This window comes from Falco rusticolus, chromosome 15, assembly GCF_015220075.1.
Source record: "Falco rusticolus isolate bFalRus1 chromosome 15, bFalRus1.pri, whole genome shotgun sequence".
NCBI classification, from domain to species: domain Eukaryota; kingdom Metazoa; phylum Chordata; class Aves; order Falconiformes; family Falconidae; genus Falco; species Falco rusticolus.
The window spans coordinates 22,583,494-22,602,632 of record NC_051201.1 but is presented as its reverse complement, the minus strand read 5'-3'; the positions used below and the strand labels follow the sequence as shown (position 1 = coordinate 22,602,632).

At 41.2% G+C, this 19,139-nt stretch overlaps 1 protein-coding gene and 1 non-coding gene across 12 annotated transcripts in view; both read right to left on the bottom strand.

The window, feature by feature from the left end:
* The window catches only part of CNOT1 (CCR4-NOT transcription complex subunit 1), a 61,335-nt gene that overhangs the window by 11,019 nt on the left and 31,177 nt on the right, over nucleotides 1-19,139 (bottom strand). For 3 of the 11 annotated variants that reach the window (XM_037408637.1, XM_037408644.1, XM_037408638.1), the window contains exons 19-36: nucleotides 18,909-19,055; nucleotides 17,628-17,752; nucleotides 16,483-16,769; nucleotides 15,135-15,213; nucleotides 13,669-13,899; nucleotides 12,239-12,379; nucleotides 11,179-11,358; nucleotides 9,980-10,096; nucleotides 9,467-9,577; nucleotides 8,808-8,885; nucleotides 8,320-8,497; nucleotides 7,695-7,825; nucleotides 6,844-7,140; nucleotides 3,877-4,017; nucleotides 3,674-3,778; nucleotides 2,964-3,083; nucleotides 2,210-2,404; nucleotides 350-492 (exon numbers count right to left, since the gene is read on the bottom strand). In XM_037408637.1, coding sequence (XP_037264534.1) covers nucleotides 350-492; nucleotides 2,210-2,404; nucleotides 2,964-3,083; nucleotides 3,674-3,778; nucleotides 3,877-4,017; nucleotides 6,844-7,140; nucleotides 7,695-7,825; nucleotides 8,320-8,497; nucleotides 8,808-8,885; nucleotides 9,467-9,577; nucleotides 9,980-10,096; nucleotides 11,179-11,358; nucleotides 12,239-12,379; nucleotides 13,669-13,899; nucleotides 15,135-15,213; nucleotides 16,483-16,769; nucleotides 17,628-17,752; nucleotides 18,909-19,055 — 2,806 coding nt within the window. The remainder of the gene's footprint in view (nucleotides 1-349; nucleotides 493-2,209; nucleotides 2,405-2,963; nucleotides 3,084-3,673; nucleotides 3,779-3,876; nucleotides 4,018-6,843; nucleotides 7,141-7,694; nucleotides 7,826-8,319; nucleotides 8,498-8,807; nucleotides 8,886-9,466; nucleotides 9,578-9,979; nucleotides 10,097-11,178; nucleotides 11,359-12,238; nucleotides 12,380-13,668; nucleotides 13,900-15,134; nucleotides 15,214-16,482; nucleotides 16,770-17,627; nucleotides 17,753-18,908; nucleotides 19,056-19,139) is intronic. The other 8 variants (XM_037408643.1, XM_037408648.1, XM_037408639.1 and 5 more) reach the window with 6 other exon arrangements.
* On the bottom strand, nucleotides 10,514-10,650 carry LOC119158082. Its single transcript, XR_005107757.1, has one exon. It is a non-coding gene; the product is annotated as a small nucleolar RNA SNORA46 (small nucleolar RNA).

Genomic DNA, 19,139 nt, shown 5'->3' with positions numbered 1-19,139 from the left:
TTTCTTCTAAGGACAAAGTGGCACGTCTGCCTAGATGAAGCACTAGTGCTTCTGCTGCAGGCATATGCCATGTCATATCATTTGTGACAGCCTATAGAGACATTCTCTATAAAGTGAGGAAGAGACTCCCAGATCATCTCTAATGCCTAATTCCACTAAAGATACCCATCATGTTCTAGGATGAAGCAGCATTATCAGAAGATCTAGTTGCTTTTGACAAGAGCTAGTTATTTTGTCTGTCCAAACTGAAGCAATGCAAAATATTAACTGGCAAGTGATTCAGAGTAACACAGTAACTCCCCAAAGGTGATGAAAGCTACTTCAATATTCCTGTTGTCTCATAACTGACCTAGTAATCTGTTTATTACACCATGGAGATCCATATGCACGGCCATCCTGCAGAGCCTTCAGCACAAGCAGATGACACTCACGATAGCGAAGCAGAAGGTCAGCATCTGCCCCACTGGTGGCATCCAGTAAGCCCTCTACAGCCTAGAACAGATGCAACCTGTTAGCAGAGGAAAAAACAAGTCCTCTTCCAAATCTTCTGCAAATTACATCAGCAAGAGTTAACACCAGAAGACTCAGCAGACATGCAAAAACCAAATCAGTTATCATGCTCTTTGGTAAGTCTGTGTGGGATTTTACCAGCTACTATGGCACCTACACATTCACTGTACACAGCTGTCCTACCACAATCAAGCCTATGGTCTCTCTACACCCCACTGGCTTTATATACACACACCAAACTGTATGAAAGACTGCATTCGTTCATGCTTCCGTAAGTCAGTGCCTCCTCACAAGCAATTCTGCATACGAGTCATGAAAAACTACATGAAAGAAAATTTACAGACCTGCCAGAGGTCAGCTATCAGGTTCTTTAGAAAAAGAGCTGCAGCACTCAGATGCATCTGTACTGGTCTATAGCAAAAGGGAAGGAGTCTTGCAGTGGCAGTCCAATTTACCTAGTCAAGTCCTCATCAGGCCTGGATCCTTTAACAGCACTATCTGTCAAGAACAAAGACTTTCCTTCTAGCTTTCAGCTACTTTTGTTTTGCCACTGTTCTTGGATCCTTCCACTATACTCAAATGGATTTTTCTCCGCATCTGTCACTACACTCTGCACTACTACACAGGCACTGACACCAGCTAAGCTCACAGAGCCTGCTGTAACACTCCCCACCTGGTATAGTCTATAGTTCTGGCTGGGATGGAGTTAATTTTCTTCGTAGCAGCCCATATGGTGCTGAGCTTTGGATGTGCGCTGAAACAGTGTTTGACAACACACCAGCATTTCACTAGTTGCTGAACAGCACTTGCACAGCATTAAGACTTTCTTTCCTGCTCTGCCTCCCCCACCAGTGGGTAGGCTGGGGAATCAGCAAGAGGTTGGGAAGCAGCACAGCCAGGACAGCTGACCCAAACAATAAAGGAATATTCCGTATCATATGACATCATGCTCAGCAATAAAAGCTCAGGGAAAGGAGGATGAAAGGGGCATTCATAGTAATGTTTGCCTTCCCAAGCAAATGCTGAAGCCCTGCTTTCTAAGCACTGGCTAGACACCTGCATGCTGATGGGAAGCAGTGATTTTGGTTTATTTTTTTAATTTATTTGTGCACAGAGCTTTTGCTTTCCATAGCAAACTATCAGAATCTGAATGAACAAGTCATCTGGCTTTCCCTCTTCTTTTCTCCCTGTCCTGCAGGAAAGCAAAATGAGCAAGGAGCTGGATGGATGCTTGGCTATTGGCCAGGGTCAACCCACCATGCATACTAATTTATCAGTTACTGCAAAATATAATCCCCAGGTGTGCCACTAAATCCAGGACTACGCTCAAAACTATCTACCTACAAGGGCAGTTCAAACATTGTCTTAGCCTACAAGTCATCCTGAAATCAAAGACCATTCTGGAGTGCAACAGCTCTCTACTTGCCACATCTGAACAAAACTCCCCTAAGCCCTAGGATTCTCTACCTGCTTTCTTCCACAGCAGCGTGGCCACCAGGAGTACGATAAACCAAGTGAACAACACAGCCCTCTAATTTTATTTACCGAATTTCCAAAGATAGCAGTTGTACAGTATTGTTCACCGAGCAAGTTCCACAGGATGCATGAAGATACACAGTCACCAGCAAGACAATCCACGAACCAGATGAGAAATAAACTCTAGGCAAGTTGTTACAGGAGAAGAGTTGTTAACACTCACCTTCTGCAGTAGTCCAAGTGCAGCAATAGCATCACGGGAGTTACGAGCCACCACCACTGCCTCCAAGAGGCTGCGCAACGCTTGAGCTTGAGGATTCATGGCCAGGGTGTGTGGAATGGACTGCAGGTGCTGCTCCAGTTCTGTCATACATTTGTCATAGATTTGTGCTACATCATCTGTAGCCCAAGCTTGCTGCTTAAGAGAAAGTGGGAATGAACGATTTTTGCAAGGATTACATTTGTGAAACTCCAATACTGATTGGCTCTTCTGCTTCAGAAATCATAGCATCTGGAATTTAAACTTCTACAGTACTGTGGTTATTTAAGCTGGCATTTTAAATACACAAATATGAGCCGATTAAGCTATGGAAATAACCAGCAAGCAATTCCTGCAGTCCTTAAGACCAAGTATGCATACAAAAACCTGTTCATTGTCTCAAAATCCATGCTTGCCATCCACAATCTTCCTGCAGAAGTAATCTGAGATTTGAATAAAATGTTTCGGTGCTGCTAGAGCTACACATAGGAATTATAACTTGCAGATCTCATCCCAGTTTGGGTTACAAATCCCCAAGGACTCGATATAAGCGGTGTTGCCATTAGTTTGACATTGAAATGAACACAACTTTCAATCACTATTCCCAAGCAATACAAATGTTTGATTCTTACTAGTTTTCTAGCAAAGGATGAGAGTTCCGCCACATTCACCAAAAGTGCTATAGTACTCTCAAGCAGATTAATTCAGAAATCTCTACCTTCATAGGCTGAGCCAAGAATCCTGTAGGCTGAGTTAAGTCATTGGTAGGCAAGAAGCCAGGGACATTGCGTGCAAACTCTTCATAAACAGCCAGCTGTTTTGGGTCCACACCTCCAACCTTTGCAAGGAAAAGAACATTAAGTTCGTTAAGCACTGTGGCAGTCAGAAATGAGGGCAGTTTATGTAACAGGTAACTTGCTCAGTCACATTCTTTGAAACAGAGGCCTAGACATCAAGAAGTTTGAATCAGCTGATGTGCACTGAGGTTCTCCCTCCTGCCACACTTCCTAATAGGTGGCTTTTGCTCTACAACTGCAACGCACATTCCCAGAAACAGGAATAACTGAATAATGGCTTCATGCATGTCTGATGCACAAGAGAAGTACTCTGAGAGCACATGGTATATCCTTTAAGAAAAGAAAATATAAAGGAGACAAGACAACAAAACAGACCAGTCGCCTTTCAGTGAAAGGAACAGCACAGAACAAGGGAGAGGACTTCTAATGTCCTCAAGCAATTGCAGAAAACTGTATCAACACCCATTTTGGAAAACCATATTCATGCATTTCATGACTAATCAAGCTAACAGCAGTTGCACTGTTAGACAAAACTAACAATATAGGGGATTGCTCAGCTGAAGCTGCGCCATCCACTTAGCAGAAGGTGGAGAAGAGCAGCATCAGAACGAAGCTCAGTTAATATCCTCACCTTTAACCTGATCTGTTCCGGCATCCGCTCAGCCTGGTAAGTTAACACAACAGGATCACAGTACCGACGACCTTCTTGTCTAGCATGTTTTCTGAGCTCAAATTCCTGGGGAAAACACCCAAAAACCACACTGAATTTTAGACTGAGTCTGGATGTATATGAGCACTTATAATACATTTAAAACACAGCAGTCCCATACTTACAGTTGCCAGCCTCTTATCCATCTCGGGGCCTGCCTTTTCCACAGCAGTCTTCTGGATAAAGCAGCATGCTAGCTCACAGTTATCCTGTGCTAACTGGGCAGCTGCCTGTTCCATCATGTCCCTCTGTTGTGGGGAGGCTGCCTATTGAAAACCAGAACAAACAGTGAAGGCTGTACGTTTTCCCAGTATATCACCGGCCTTAAAATCAGCACCACTGCCTCTACAGAACATCAGCAATAAAAAAAAGAATGCTCTTAGTAATGTGCTCTCTTTGCATGGAACATACAACAATAAATTTAATTTTGCATAGCTTTGAATAAAACATGTAGGCAAGATGACAGTGAAGACTCTCAACAACGAACAAAACAGCTGGAGATTCTCCATCTTCTCCACCAACCTATCTCCAGGCATAGAAATAAAGCCCTGCTTTAGACCGATGCACATACAACAGATGCTGATGCAGGAAAAGCAAGCCTCTCATCACAGTGCAAAAGTTTCTCCACTTCCTAGGTTGTAATCAGAAGATATAAAGGTGCATCAATAATTATGCAAAACAGTAGTCCTAGGCCTTTTTCAGCAGGTTCCCTTTCTGGTTCAAGTTTTCTGCTTTATGAGTACCCTGAACAGACAGACTTACTTTCCAGGGTGCAAAGCAGCAACTCCCACTGGAAATGGAATACACATATGAAGGCAAACATTCCAATCTACCCCTCTTTCATTAATTCCTGAGTACTACACTACTTCTCTCAAATAAAATAGTTACCCCACTTCATACAGTAAGCCAGACGTCAAGTTTTTAGATGTCTCGTACAGCATTCTGCAACTCATTGTTTCTACAACTACCCCTCAAGAAAACTTCCTTCAATTACAACTGATCCTGTATCAATGCTGTACATCTTCAGGAATACAAGAAAAACTACTATTGTGTTAGATTTTCAGAGCATTTACGACATTTTGCAAACACCGCAATACACAGCACTAAGTCTTCCACAAAACTGGAATAACTGTTGCTTAGGCACGTTCTTCAGTGGTACATCATACCTTGGTCGATAGGCACAGCTGGAACACCAGTCTGTGTTCACCCTGCCTCCACAACTCAGGTGTCACATCTCTACCTTCTCGTACCACCCAAAAGGTAACCTGCATTTCTCCCACTACCTCCCTACATGAACCGTAGTAATTATCTGATGAACCACAGCAAGACTGTATACCAAAGGGGCACCTGTGCCCCTTTTATTAAACAGAGGATAACGATGCTTTCTCTTACAGTTATTAGCTTGACATCCAAACTCTGAATCATAATTAGCACAGCCAAGAGTGGTCACTGGCTCAGCTCACACATTCACAAAGCAGCACTACAACTGTTCACTCCCATCCTTGTGTTTAAGACTGACAGAACAAGATGTATTTGTATGCTTTTCCTGCTCTTCATCTCTGCAATCAAGTTACTTTAAGTTCTGTATACGAAGGGTCAACAGCAGCTGAGGCCTGGGGGTTACACCATGGTCCTACCCATCCCATACATGCAGATGCAGTTCTTGCTCACATTTTGTGCTCCCTTTGGACCATTAAATCCTGCCCTTGAGCCAGCTACCATGCAAGAGAAACCCCAATGCAAAAGGGCCTTTGCACTATTGCTTGCCACCGATGGGAAATGACGACAGGCAACAGGTAGGCACTCCTTAATTTTTTTTTTTAATTCCTGAAAGGACAGCCTTGTGTCAGTTGCCAACATTGACGGTAAGCACAGGAAGTAGTCTGGGTAGCAGCCGCTGTTCTGCCCAGCAGTTTGTGAATTGTTCTACTTAATCAAGAAGGGAAAGCTACCACTTTAGCTGAAACTTTGTTCGCTAAGAGACTGTATTTCACCTGGCTGAGCCCTGTAGCAGCCCTCGTGCTGCTGTGCTTGTATCAGTAGCTAGAAAGGTGGTGGTAACACAACAGTGCTGTGGCTGCTGCTGAGCAGCGCTGGCACAGCATCAAGGCTGTGTCTCCAGCCTCCCCACCAGCACCAGTAGGGCTGTGGGCGGGCAAAATCTTGGGGATGATGACACACAGACTGACAGGACAGGGACATAACCAGGATGGCTGGCCCAAAGTGTCCAATGGCATATTCCATACCATACGACATCTGCTCTGATATAAAAGCTAGGAGAAAGGAGGAGGAAGGGGAGGCATTTGTTATTTATGACATTTGTCTTCTGGAGCAACTGCTACACATCCTGAGAAGCAGGGCTTCAGTAAGTGGTCGAATATCACCTGCCGATGGGAAGTAGTTTTTTTGGGTTGTGTGTGTGACTTTTGCTACCTTTTAATGAAATTGTCTTTTTCTTGACCCACAAGTTGGATTTTTTTTCCCATCTTATTTTCTCTCCCCTGTTCTGCTGAGGATGGTTGTGATAGAGCAGTTTGGTAGGCACCTGGTGTCCAGCCAAGGTCAACCCACCAGAGACCTGAAAACAGCCTCTAGAAAACTCAATGAATTCAGAAACTGAACAGTAGTCTCAACTATGTAACTGCTAACAAGTAAAATAAAATCTGCCTGAAGCATGCATGCTGAACCAATCCAAGACATCACCACAAAGACCCAGAATCAATTCATTCCTCCCCACTCTAGCTTTCCTACCTCAAAACCCACAGAAAGATAAGCACTCAAAGGCTTTCATGATGTGATCAAACTGGAGATAATGTCAGGGCAAAATAAAAAAGGTAGTCAACAAGTTTGTGTGCAACATAGTACGATCCACCTTACAAGCTTAAGTATTTGACATAAAGCTGTAATCTCAGCACAGTTTTTTCACTGTAATTCTGCAAGACTCATGAGACTTTTGTCCACTAAACTAACCTTCATGCTAGTTAAGCTATGTAATTAATCAACAAGTCAACAGTGTGGAGCACTTATTTGCTAATGCTGGATGTCTACAGTCCTAGAAGCTAGAAATAAGCTTCAGATGATGCGACTCTTACCCTCAGCGCAGTAGCAAAACTATTTTTCAAGTTGGTAGCTATGCTCATCAGCAAAGGTTCCCTGCAGGTAATCATGGCCATCCCAGCAGTCAGGTTCCGCATCATATGGTGTGCAGCCACACGCATTCGTGACTCCTCTGAATCCAGTGCAAAATCCTTCCTGACTATCTGCTCACAAGTAGTCATGGCAATCTTAATGGATCGATCGACCACCGGATGGACAAGCTCTTGCACTGCTCGCTCGATCGCCTGCCGCACACACTGCTTCAACTGCGGGTGGGCTTGAAACAGTGGAATCTGGAGGAGGAGTAGGGAAAGTTAAGTGAGAATAAAGTAAACTAGAATCCCATCTACCCTAGACATTTACACTTTCTGAACAATTAAGCTTACTGTTACAGCTCGACTACAGCGCAGTACTCCTGCATTCCATGTGCAGCCATCACAACGTTTGGTAATTCTGAAACTGAGACACGACCATTTTTCTTCCAAAGTCTCAGCTGAACACAATGGACAGACTAACTTAGGAGCTAAGCTGCTGACTGGAGTACAGAAGCTCCTTATAAACTTAAGTCCCAATAGCAACTATCCCAACTGACACTTATTGCCAGAAATTAATTGGTTACTCATGTCACAGTGAAGATCACTTGACCATCTAACATTCCTAATGCAATGACTAATGACCCCTGAAGTCCTCCATTTGATTACTTGTTAGCATTCACTCTCCCCATTGCTTTTGAGAAGTGGCTCTTCAGTAACTTCAACTTATAAAATGCTGCTCCCACCAGCTGAGATCTGTGCCAACACTGGTGGCAAGAATTCTTTTAGCAAACCAAACCAGGTCTAAAACTTACCGTTGGATTTAAGGTAATATGTGGAGCCAACCCTCCTAAAGAATAGACATTGATGTCGTGATAACTGTACTGGGGCTGTGGAGGAACCGTGGCTGTACAAGTGGTGCTGGTAGCTGGAGTTGTAGAAGCAGCTGTGGAATACAAGAGTGTTTGTATTGAACCATTACTGAAAAGCAAATACTTACACTGGAAGCATATAACTGTCACTTAAACCAGCAAGTGACCAAGAAACAAAGGTTTTGCAGTCTGATCATGAAGCCTCCTAGGCTTATCAAGCCATTTTTATTCTCTTTTCCCAATGATTAGTACCAAACCAGCCTCAGAGATGTGTGTTATGACACAGTTTAGCCCCCGATGTCTTGTTAATAGATCATCCTGCTTCACTCCCTTTTAAGTAGCAGCTACACACAGCATATGTAGATTTAGCTCTCTGGATGGCTTCCATTCCTGTCCCATCTCCAAACTCGGTACACCTACTTCTACTACAAAATTATTCAAGTGCTCCCAAGCATTCAGCAATGTTAACAACAGTGTATGTAGCTTCACATTCTTCTTTGCAATAGCATAACCCATCTTACTTGAACTTCTGTAGTGTGGGTCTGGATTTTATATGAAATGGACTTACTAGTTGTTGTGATGGGTGGCAGCTCTTCTGACTGCTTCACATCCTTCTTTGGAGCAGACAGCTGTTCATCCAGATTTTTCAGACGATCCTTATCTTTCAGGAGACTTCCAGGTTTCAGCTCATTGATGTCTAGTGCAAGATTCTTGCAGAGCACCTCAATCTCAAACTTCAGATTCAGCTGCACAACAATTCTAGTTTAGGTTATGTGACAAGGAAAATACCCGAAACATTTACTGGGCCACTGGATTCCCAAGCTTCCCATTCTTAACCCCATGCCTTTTAGAGACTTTAATAGTGACTAAGGATTAGGCAAGTATCTTGCATGCTGACCTCACACAAGAAAAGTTCCATCCAAGTTCTATCAAATTAAGCAATGCCCAATTCTCCCCATAAGTAGTGAAATTTGGTCTTTCGCAACATCCTTCTTGACTGGTATGTCAGGAAAATCTCATATTCAGTAGGTATAGAAAAGAAAAATAGAAGTTTACTTTTAGATCGTGTTCTTGATGTAGCTCAGCTAAAACATTCATAATGGCCATTGTCCATGGGTTTGGAGGCCTGAAGACCTACAAGAGAAAGAGGAAAGCAGTATTATATAGACTTCTTGAACCATCTAGATAACTTATGACTGGAAAATTTTGAAAGATGAACAGCTATGTGTGCATACAGCTGTGGAAAAGTTTGTACAGCTGCAATTAGGGTTAAAATGACTATTGTCTGACTGGAAATGGATTAGGAAGCTAGCTGACCATTGAACTGGAAACACAATGACCTGGTCCTTTCAAGAGATCAGTTCTGTCAAGAGGAACTGACAAGAGCTGATCAAAGAGGAGTAGGAGGAATTTAAAAGAAATAGTGAAGAATATATCCTAGCACATCTTCAGTAGCACCCTTTCCTTTTCTCAACAGAGTTCTGATCGGGGATACCACAGCACAGTTCAGCTGACACCACCTATTTAGACTGCAAAAATGCATGGGCCATGTACTTTTCCCAGAACCTCACTCCCTCACTTTTAAGTCCTTACACCCCTTTTCATTCCCTCCATGAAATTAATTCAATTTTCAATTTGTGAAAAAAGCTAATTACTTTCTGCAATACTGATTTTGCCACTTTTTGCTGACAGAAGTTATTGTTCAAGTCACTTACCACACTCCTGACACTGGATTCTAAGACTTTGGCAACAAATGGAACTACATAAAGCAATTCCTGCTGTCCCTTAACGTATGCTTCCAGTAGTAGCGATTTCACATCCAAATCCTGAAAAATACCATCAACAATTGAAAAGGGGAAGAGGATGGAGAAAACAGCAAGCACACTACAAAAATTCTACTTACACACTATTTCCTTATTGGACATAAAGGCCAGGTTAAGCCAAGAGAGTCCTTGAATTTTACTGACTGCTAAGCAGCAGTTACTTTCTGAACAAATATTTACAGATATACAATTTTACAAGAGACGTTTATTTTGGCAAGAATTACTAACTCTTCTCATATAAAAAAATATTTAGAAGCCTTAAATTAATGACCAACTGTGGAATCATACTTTGTACTTCGCACACAAAGAGGCACCAGTAAGGGATAAAATTTCCCAAACATCCTATGCTACCTCATAACAGCATACCAATTCATGCTCAACAAATCTGTAAGGACAGAAGCTCACCGTGTGCAAGATAGGCTTATTTTTAGCCAGCGTAATCATTCCCAGCCAGTGGCCAAGGTTCTTTAACAAGGAACGGTCTGAGAAGTTGGCTGCAGCTTTATCTGATGTCAGTAGTACCTAATGAAAAAAAACAAGAAAAGCAACTCAAGCAACAGCTAGAAGATAATGAGACTGAAAACCAAATCCAACAACTGATCTGAATGAAGACTGTAAGTTTTAGAACATTAAGTTCTGAGCTTCAGTCACATTAGATAGTCTCAAGAGCAGCCTTCACTAGAAGGCAGCGACCTGTAACAATTTCAAAACGCCTTTCTCTCAAGACTATTAAAAAGAAAAAGAGGATTAAACTTTCCCAGACCTTACCACTTATTCTGTCAAAACTGTTATGACTACTCACTTAGTGAAGTATAACTTGCAAAGGCAATATTCCTCTTAATGCTTCATCACAGACCTGAAGGCAACAGTTTGCACTTCTTGGGAAACACTCAACTCTCATTTCAAGACTTAAATTGTGTCCAAGTATTCTGCTGTGAGTTCTGTTCCTGTTTCAGAGTAGCATCAGCTGAACAGAGCAAGGTCAGCTGTGCTATAAAGAGCCAGGAGATTCTTTTGCACTATAGCGTAACCCATGGTGGTCAGGAAATTCCACCAATAGGTTTAAAAATAGTGCTTGACAAACCTGTTTCATCTACTCATCTCTTCTGGGCTACCACTTCTCCCTCCTCCTCCTCCCCTTCACATTTCCTTAGACCTCTAGTAAATTTTGGTTGTTACACACCCACTTTCTAAACCATCCCCTTCTCTTCATTCTTCTTTGAACAACAAAACAGCAGAGTGTGGTGGTCTTATCTACATATTTTCCCTGCACAAAAAGAACTAGACCATAAGCAATTTCCCCCTAGGTTATAATTTGCAAGCTTCACACAGATTTAAGAGTCCACCTACATATATGAATTCAAATGCAGATTTGCCCTCTCATTACACAATCTGAATTAAGTCTTTGGCACACTCCTAACTGAAAGTTGAAAAACCCTAGTATTCATGAAGGTAACCTGTTAGCTTAGTTGTATTCTAGCAAGTAGATTTTTGAATGATATTCTGTATTTGAAGATCAGCAATACAGTAAGCAAACAGCATGAGAACAGCACACTCCTGAATCTTTAAAGCTACCTAAGTATTAGAAAACTTGCACTACTCACCTTGATATTTCTGTAGGTTTCATTCAAAACCATTTTATTAAACTCCGGATTCTTAAGTGTGTCAAGGAAGTTTGAATATAAGCTGTGGAAATTAGGCTCAATACTGACTCTCTTCATCACAAGATACTGTGACACCCAAGGCATGAACTCTTCTTTCACCGTTTCCTTCAATTCTTCAACCTATCTCCAACCAAAGAAAAAAGTATGCACAGAAGACATGAGAAGATGACCAAGAATTTCTGAGGTCAGCTCTGACAGCCACAGTCATGGTCAGTTAATCGCTTTTAACACTAACATAGGGGTTTTTTTTGTTTAAAAAAGAAATCCTCTGAAATCAGTGTCTCTTTATCCAAGTATCTTGTCAACCAGTAAGGACTTAATCATAACAAAAAAATCAGCAAGGCATAAGAGTTTACCTTTCCCCTACTTCTCAGCTTTTTACCAGCTGAGTGCAAAATAAGTATCAGTATCTTACATGAACACCATCTGTCCACAAGGCAGATAGCACAGGTGGCAGCAGTACTGCCAATTTCCACTAGTTCAGAAAAAACTCCCTGAATTTCAGCTTGAAATATAGAAGTCCATCAGCATAACCTTGCACTATTAAATGATACCCAGCCCATTTGTGATGTGAATGTTCAAACGTGCATTAATTTTTTTCAGAAACTTGCAGTAATATTTTCCAGTTCTTTCAAATGAAAAAACACATCAGAAAGGACTGTCCAGCAATTATGCTAGGCATCTGCTAGAAGTGCTTTCCTGAAAGCAAAGTGTTATGGACATACTTCAGTACAAAGGATCTGGCTATACAGAAGCAAGGAAAGTTGCAGGAGAAAGCAAGATTAAAACCAAGTATATTTTATCCACCTCTTCTTTCCCTGAAAAATTGTATCTCCAAACAGGTTGAGGCAGAAAGTGTTGAAAGCTACTACTTCTTTACAGTGTGCACCCTCCTAATTTTTCGCAAGTTGGAATTTTTGTAGAAACATCATCACCCACCACTTTAGAATGGATTTCCGGAAGTAAAAAATTTATCTCACTGCTGTTCTTCCATACTTGCCTTCTGTGTCATATTTGACTGGGACAGATTATTGAAGATGAAAGCAATTTTTTCCTGGACATTTTCTGGAGGTTCCACAATTCTCTCAGTTTGATCTGTTGCTACTAACAGCGTATCAATGTTGGTAGTATTAATGGAAGGCTGGAAGAAGAACAAGTAGTTAAGAATAGATAGTATCCAGAGGGAACGTAAGAAGAAACTTTTGCTCTGTTCTGTCAAGCAAAAAAAGAACTGAGCTTTATCAGCTGACGTCTACTGTCTCAGATTCATTTTCAGCAGCACTCTAATGGAGCCAAGTGGTTGGGCTTTTTTTCATTCCACAAACTGTGATCAATACTCAGCAGAGGAATGCTGCTGTACAAAAACCACTCCAGCTTACATTCATATATAATAGCTGCCACTGCAATGGCACACATTAGCCTAACAGCCCGCATATGCATACACTCTTAGCCTGGAGAAAAATCACCATACAATTATGAGCAGTACTGCATCCAGCAGTGAGCCTCCAGGAGCACTTCAGTGCTGATCTGGGAAGGAGAAATCCCAGAGGTTTGTTACTGTGAGAGCACACCAACTGCAAGTCAACAGGATGTGATCCATGTCCCTACAGCTGCAGGTCTGAACCCAATGGTTTTAGCACCTGGTATGTTGCAATTAAGGGGAAAGGGGATACAGATTTAAACATCAATTATGACTTGAGCTTAAAGCAGGAAAAATATAACCACCTCAATTATGTCATCTACATGGCAATCAGGCACACTGAACTGTGCCCCACTTCACAGCACTTTCAGCTACCTTTGGCTTTTACCTCCTTTAGTTTGAAGAGCTGCTTTTAAGAGAACCATACAGAAACAGTACCAGGAAGCAAGACAGGCTTGACTTTACGGTACATCAGTTATCACACAGTAACAGCTCTACACATCCTCAGCATACACATGGGATCAAGTGTGGCCCAACACTTTCTGTGAAGTAGCCAATACCATCAATCTGACAACCCTGTAATAACTCTGACTAGCAGTTCAGAGATCTGTTTACCCAAGTGACAAAAGATTTAAACAACTTAATGCAGTTAGAACTGCTAGGACAAATGTCATTTAGTGTGCAGTAAGTGTTCAAGCCCCAAGAGTCCTATTGCAAGTCATTAATAGAAATGACAGTTCCGTAATTGTCCTAGTAATTAAAGCCTTAATAAACATATTTCTGCTTGACGGCATAGTAATTCTATAGTTTATACTCCCTCTACGAAAGTGCTGGTCATATTTTAGAAGGTTCTATACTTTACACAAAATACAGATCACAGTCTGAAAACCTGTAGTATAGAAATTAAATCGAATTTTGTCTATACACACTCAGTCCAGACCAATGACTCAATCTAGAGAAGCAACTCCTTTGCTTCTCCAGTAAGAGCACGACAGTGACAGAACGCTTACTGGCACATCTTTCTTGAAGCTGACTCCAGTTGGTCGGGTGATTGTAATGGTTTTTGCAACAGTGGTGGTGGTTGAGGTGGTTACTATAGTGCTGACTTGGCCAGCAAGAGGAGCTTTTGCTGGAACCTGGGCCTGGGCTTGAGCCTGGGCAAGTGCAATACTTCCAGGGGTGGTGATTGAACCCTGCATCTTCACAGGAGGATCTCTGGATTGCTGTCCATATTCTATGTACTAGAACAGGGTGAACAAGCACATACATAAGTTTACACGCAACAACAGAACTACAGGTTGAATTTTAGCATGAGCAGTATACAGGTTTGCCAACAAACTTGAAAAATACCTGACACTAATGCTGTTAAGGGAATCTGCAAACCACAATTGCGTACCCTTATAAAGCACATCTTGTCACTACTTACTTTCTTACTGGAGAGGAGCCTCAGGCTCTACCTCTGACCTCAATAGGTTTATGCCAAGCATCAAGAGACATGACATCCTTAAAATTTTACAGAGAGCTACCCAAAACCCCCCATCCCTGCAGGCCTGGGATAGCAGAGCAGAAGAGGGGATAGAGCCCGAGAACTGCGTATCAAGTAACTGGCTACAATGCAGGTAAGAAGTCTTGCCCAAGGACTCCTACAGCCACATAGAAACAGTGAAGTCTGAAGTTCAGAATTAATAAGCAAAACCATAGTTCTGAAACTGCCAACTTCAAAATTTTACATCTTCTAAACTAGCTGCACAGTAGAAAATGGGTTTCTTCCCTGCTGTAATACATTTACCCAGAAACTGGTAACATTAGACAACATGCTGTCATTTAACAGATACAATCTGAAACCTGTTAGTGTAACTGAGACTGCTACTGGACTTTGCAGCTTTGGGTAGGTGGCCTACCTACCTTAAGAGCTGAACATTTTTCATCATTTACATGATGCTCTCAAGCTCTGCCACTCCCATTAGCTTTTCTGCACTTCTACCAATGAAAGCAATCAACACTGCTTTGGACTACAGGGTATTCCCATTATCCTGACCAGACCTTCAGAAGCAAAATTTCTCTCACCTTTTTCTGGATTATTTTAGCAGGCAGGTCTGAGTAAGAAACTGTATTAACCCAGCTGAATGCCCTCCATTTTAGAGGAAAACTCCAAATCCTTAAGGGACTGGAATATGAATCCACTGAAGCACTTCAAAACCTTTGTGCATAGCCTTGTGCACTGGCTGATAACACTTATATTCAGGCAGCTATTTCAACATAAGGAACCCAAACAGATTTGTGGAAACAGAAGAGGTACCAGATAACCACCTTCACCTGCCCACTCTATCCCACAGCAAAACCTTTAAAAGGCATTTGATTTGGTGGATGTACACTGCCTAAAATTGTGACAGGTGACTTTTTCCAAAGGAAAACAGGAATTTGCTCAAAAGAATGTAAAATCATAGAAAGCTAGTGTGCTAATGTGAACACTCACCTCCTGTAAATGATGTGGGAACTGTATAAAGTGACTAATAGAAGCCAAGTGCTGACAATACTGGGGATAGTCCTTCAATCTGTCAAACAAAATACACATTAGTCAGAACCACAAGCCCAGATCAGAAACAGTATTAGAGAGAAATACAAATAACACTGATATGTCATTCCCATACAGAATCACAGAATTACTTCTGGACTCCTTACAGCAGTTGTACTACAAACAAAGCATTTTCCACAAAGTACTTTTTGTTGCAAAACTCATTTGAAATTAACAGCAAAATAAAAGGTTTATTTGCAGTAACTCATCCTACATCTCTTATACTTCTGACTGAGCACAAGATTGCATTTATATTCCGTATTTGCAGTAAGATTATTGGGTAAGTAATTTGTAGTTTGGCTCAGTGCATTTTAAACAACAAACCAGAGTGCCCCTAACACCCAAGACAGAAGCTTCTTCACCTACGCACACCAATTGTTATAGTTCTACTTACAAACGCTAGATGCTACCACTGATTGACAGTAAAATCTTTATGTTCCACTTAAAATGGTTCTTAAGAAGAGTAAGATGGTGGCTAGGACTCAAGTATGTCAGCCTTAAGTGTCTTCCATGAATGACGCAAGCAACAGCTTTTATTACAGATTAAATACTGCAGGGCAGATGAATGTTGAAAGGAGAATAAGGACAGAAGATAATGTGCTCCTTGCTTATGAGTCCACACATTTCTAGTCATTAAATAATTCCAAGAAGCTTTATAACACCTTTCAAGTTCAACTATCTTCCCCCAGAACAAAGCCTTTTCTGACAGGTGTATAATCCTGCCTACTATAGCAGCCTGCCTTGAGAGTTTCCTTTACCTGCAATCTATTACAAGCTTTGAGAAAGCTTTTCTTGAGACACTTTTTGCTATTCTTGAGATTTGTGTACAACCAAAGTCCTAGAGCTTAGTTCCTAGCCAGTCTTTCAGTAATGAATCACATAAATAGCACTTCAGTAGAAAGCACCTGTAACTACATTCACCCCATTTCTAACAAGCTAACAACTTCATCTAACAACCCATCACCAAATTGTTTTTATAAACAAAGTCCACCAAGTAGTTTCAGCATCCCAGTTTGTCCCACGTTTATGCAGGTACTGCACTGAACATTCTGATTTAAATTAAGTCACCCTTTAACTAACACATTAGCATATTTTGTTTCAGCTCATCATATCTTTAAAGTAATCCTGACATTGAGACCTGTAAATATCAAACACATATAAGCAATCTTGTACTGCATAATCAGAGCAGGTTCAAGGTTATCAAGACATTACAGGCACTGCTACAAGTATTACCAAAACCCACACTCACCTATTTTTAAATCTATCTAGTGCAGCAATACCAAAATAGTACATTTTGGATGCAAAAGGCTTTCGTAAGGCTTCAAGAACATAGCGTAGGGCCAGGCCCAATGCCATATAAGTAACCAGTCCTTTCTCTATTATCCCACCGAAGAGGCAGGCTGTTATGTGCAGCTCTTTATCTGGGTACTGGGGAAAGAAACGGTATTCCTCAAACAAGTTCCTCAGCATACAGTTAAACACTTCTCGTTCCCGTTTAATGTTGGAGTCCTTAAACCTCTGCAGCATTTCCAAGACCTACAAAGAAATTGGAAATTGTTACTAACAGATTTGCTTTGTTTCAGCCCTTCCACACCTTCAGGTTTCAACAGTGCTTGTAACTAAGGTAAACTGCACTCCCACAAGCTAGACTGCAAAATAACTGCTTCAAGAAAACCTCTTTTCAGCCAGAAGACACTACATTACCACAATAAGCTTCTACCTCAGACTTTAGCTTTTTTCCCTTTAAGTAACTGTCTTCACATAAAACTTTGTGACCGCCTACTCCATTGCTTTAAAATTAGAAAAATGAAAATTAATGTTCAGTGTCTTTCATAATTTATAACCACATAAATCTATTAAATTATATTTGAAGTACTTCAAAGAGCAAGAACATCAGAGTGATAATTACTCTCATAGAGACTAACCAAAATAATTATCAAAGCTCAGACGGTAGAACTTAGGATACCTTTATATATTTGGATGTTGTAGTAATTTTTAGATACTTGAAAAGCAAATATATTCATTATAAGAATAATTTATATAGACTGTTGAAAAACATACTTTAGCACTTATTTTGAATGCAAAAGCTTCCACTCCACATTGAACTCTTCCCACTGAGCATCATTTTAGGAGTGTTAATTAGACATCTTTAGATGAAGACTTTAGTCTTCAGTCCACAGAAGTCAAAAGTTGAATGTAATGATCAAAAGCAAGTTTAATGTGAAAGCACGCTGTCTTAGAAATACACCATTTCAACCATGCAAAAAACCCAATGCTGCCAGCATCTACCACTAGCCCTTTGTTATTTTCCAGTAAAACATGAAGGAATAATTGCTACTAACTTTATAGCAAGTCTTTGGACAGGTGATGCAACTGCTACAGAACAGAACTCACCTCATCTACAGACATGGTCGGATGTGGTGGATGGTTGTAAATACGCTGAAAGTAGCTGTTTGCCTCATCATCTATTTCTTTGCTAAAGTGCTGATTAGCCTCTGGCCACACCTGAGATAAGTCAGCTGTTAAAGGGAAGAGGTATCATGCTCAGAACAACTTCAGGCAGTCAGGATTTGCACCTAGTCCTTTTCAGCTCTTCCACCAATCTACACAGAACCTGCTAGTTCTCCTGAAAAGCAGGGTATTGATCCTTTCCAGTAGACAGGAATTGTTATTTTAAAAGAAAAATATCTGTTTTCCATACATAGTACTTATGTAAAAGAACTTAATTCTAAGATAGAATTAACTCCTGCTGTTGTATTCCTAGAACCCACTGCATCCCTAGCTAACCTCAACTGACACTTAAACTAAATGAATGCAAAACGGACTGGAATAAATAAAGCATGATACACAACACTAACATGCAGACAAACTTTCACACAAGCTTTCAGGCCAGCCAGTGAGCTTCAAGCAAGTTTATACTGAGTGTTCAAGCCCAAAAATATTAACCAATGGTCACCACAGCCGCCTGCACTGTGTAACTGTCAAGATCAGGAACTCTGCTTTTATAGAGGAGCTGTGAAAGGAGACATATGTACCAACAGCAGCATGGAAGGTTTAGCATATGGCTATGATTCCTAAAGGCAAGATGTGATTGCTTCAACATTTCATTGTGAGCATACTTCAGAGACATAAACGAGTTAAGTATAAATAGCTCAGTGTTAAGAACCAAATTACTTGTTCCAAAAACCACCTTCCCACCAACTTTTGTTAAGTCTTATTTGCATCCAGTGTTGCAGTCTAATTCGCTGCTTTACCTGTCAAATTCTTTGCTGCAACAGGACCTTACCGAGGTAGCTTTGCTTAACCATGTCACAAACAAAACAAAAAACCCTCTTACCCGATGCATACAATTCTCCATAAGGAGCAGGATGACACTTTTGTTGACAACACAGCACAACAAAAAAGGACACCAACACTGTTCATGCAGATCTGTAACGTCACATTTTTACACTAACAGGTTTTTTTTTTAAAAAAAAAAGCCACCCCCACTCCCCCAGCCACTCGGAAAGCTTTTAGTATAGAAGTTTAGAAGCACCTTTTTCAGACTAATGCCATCATACAAGAGTCTTATTTCTTACATTTACCACCTACAGATCTAAGCCTCCCTTGAAATAAATGCAGATTAACTGCAGACCACAGTCACACTTCACAGGCACAGACAACACTACCACTTACAAGGTTTCATCTTACTCTGCTGGAATGTAGGCTGGTTCAGTCCAGACGTGCTCAGCTTCCTTTGCACGAATGGGTCATTGTTCACCGCAGGAAGGCCCAGGGCTCCAGTTCCTATGCCAGTCAGGCTACCCGTAGTAAGACCACCTACTGAAGATCAAACCCGTAGTAAGACCACCTACTGAAGATCAAACTGATCATCTCAGTTGCACCCTTCACAGGATGCACTTAACA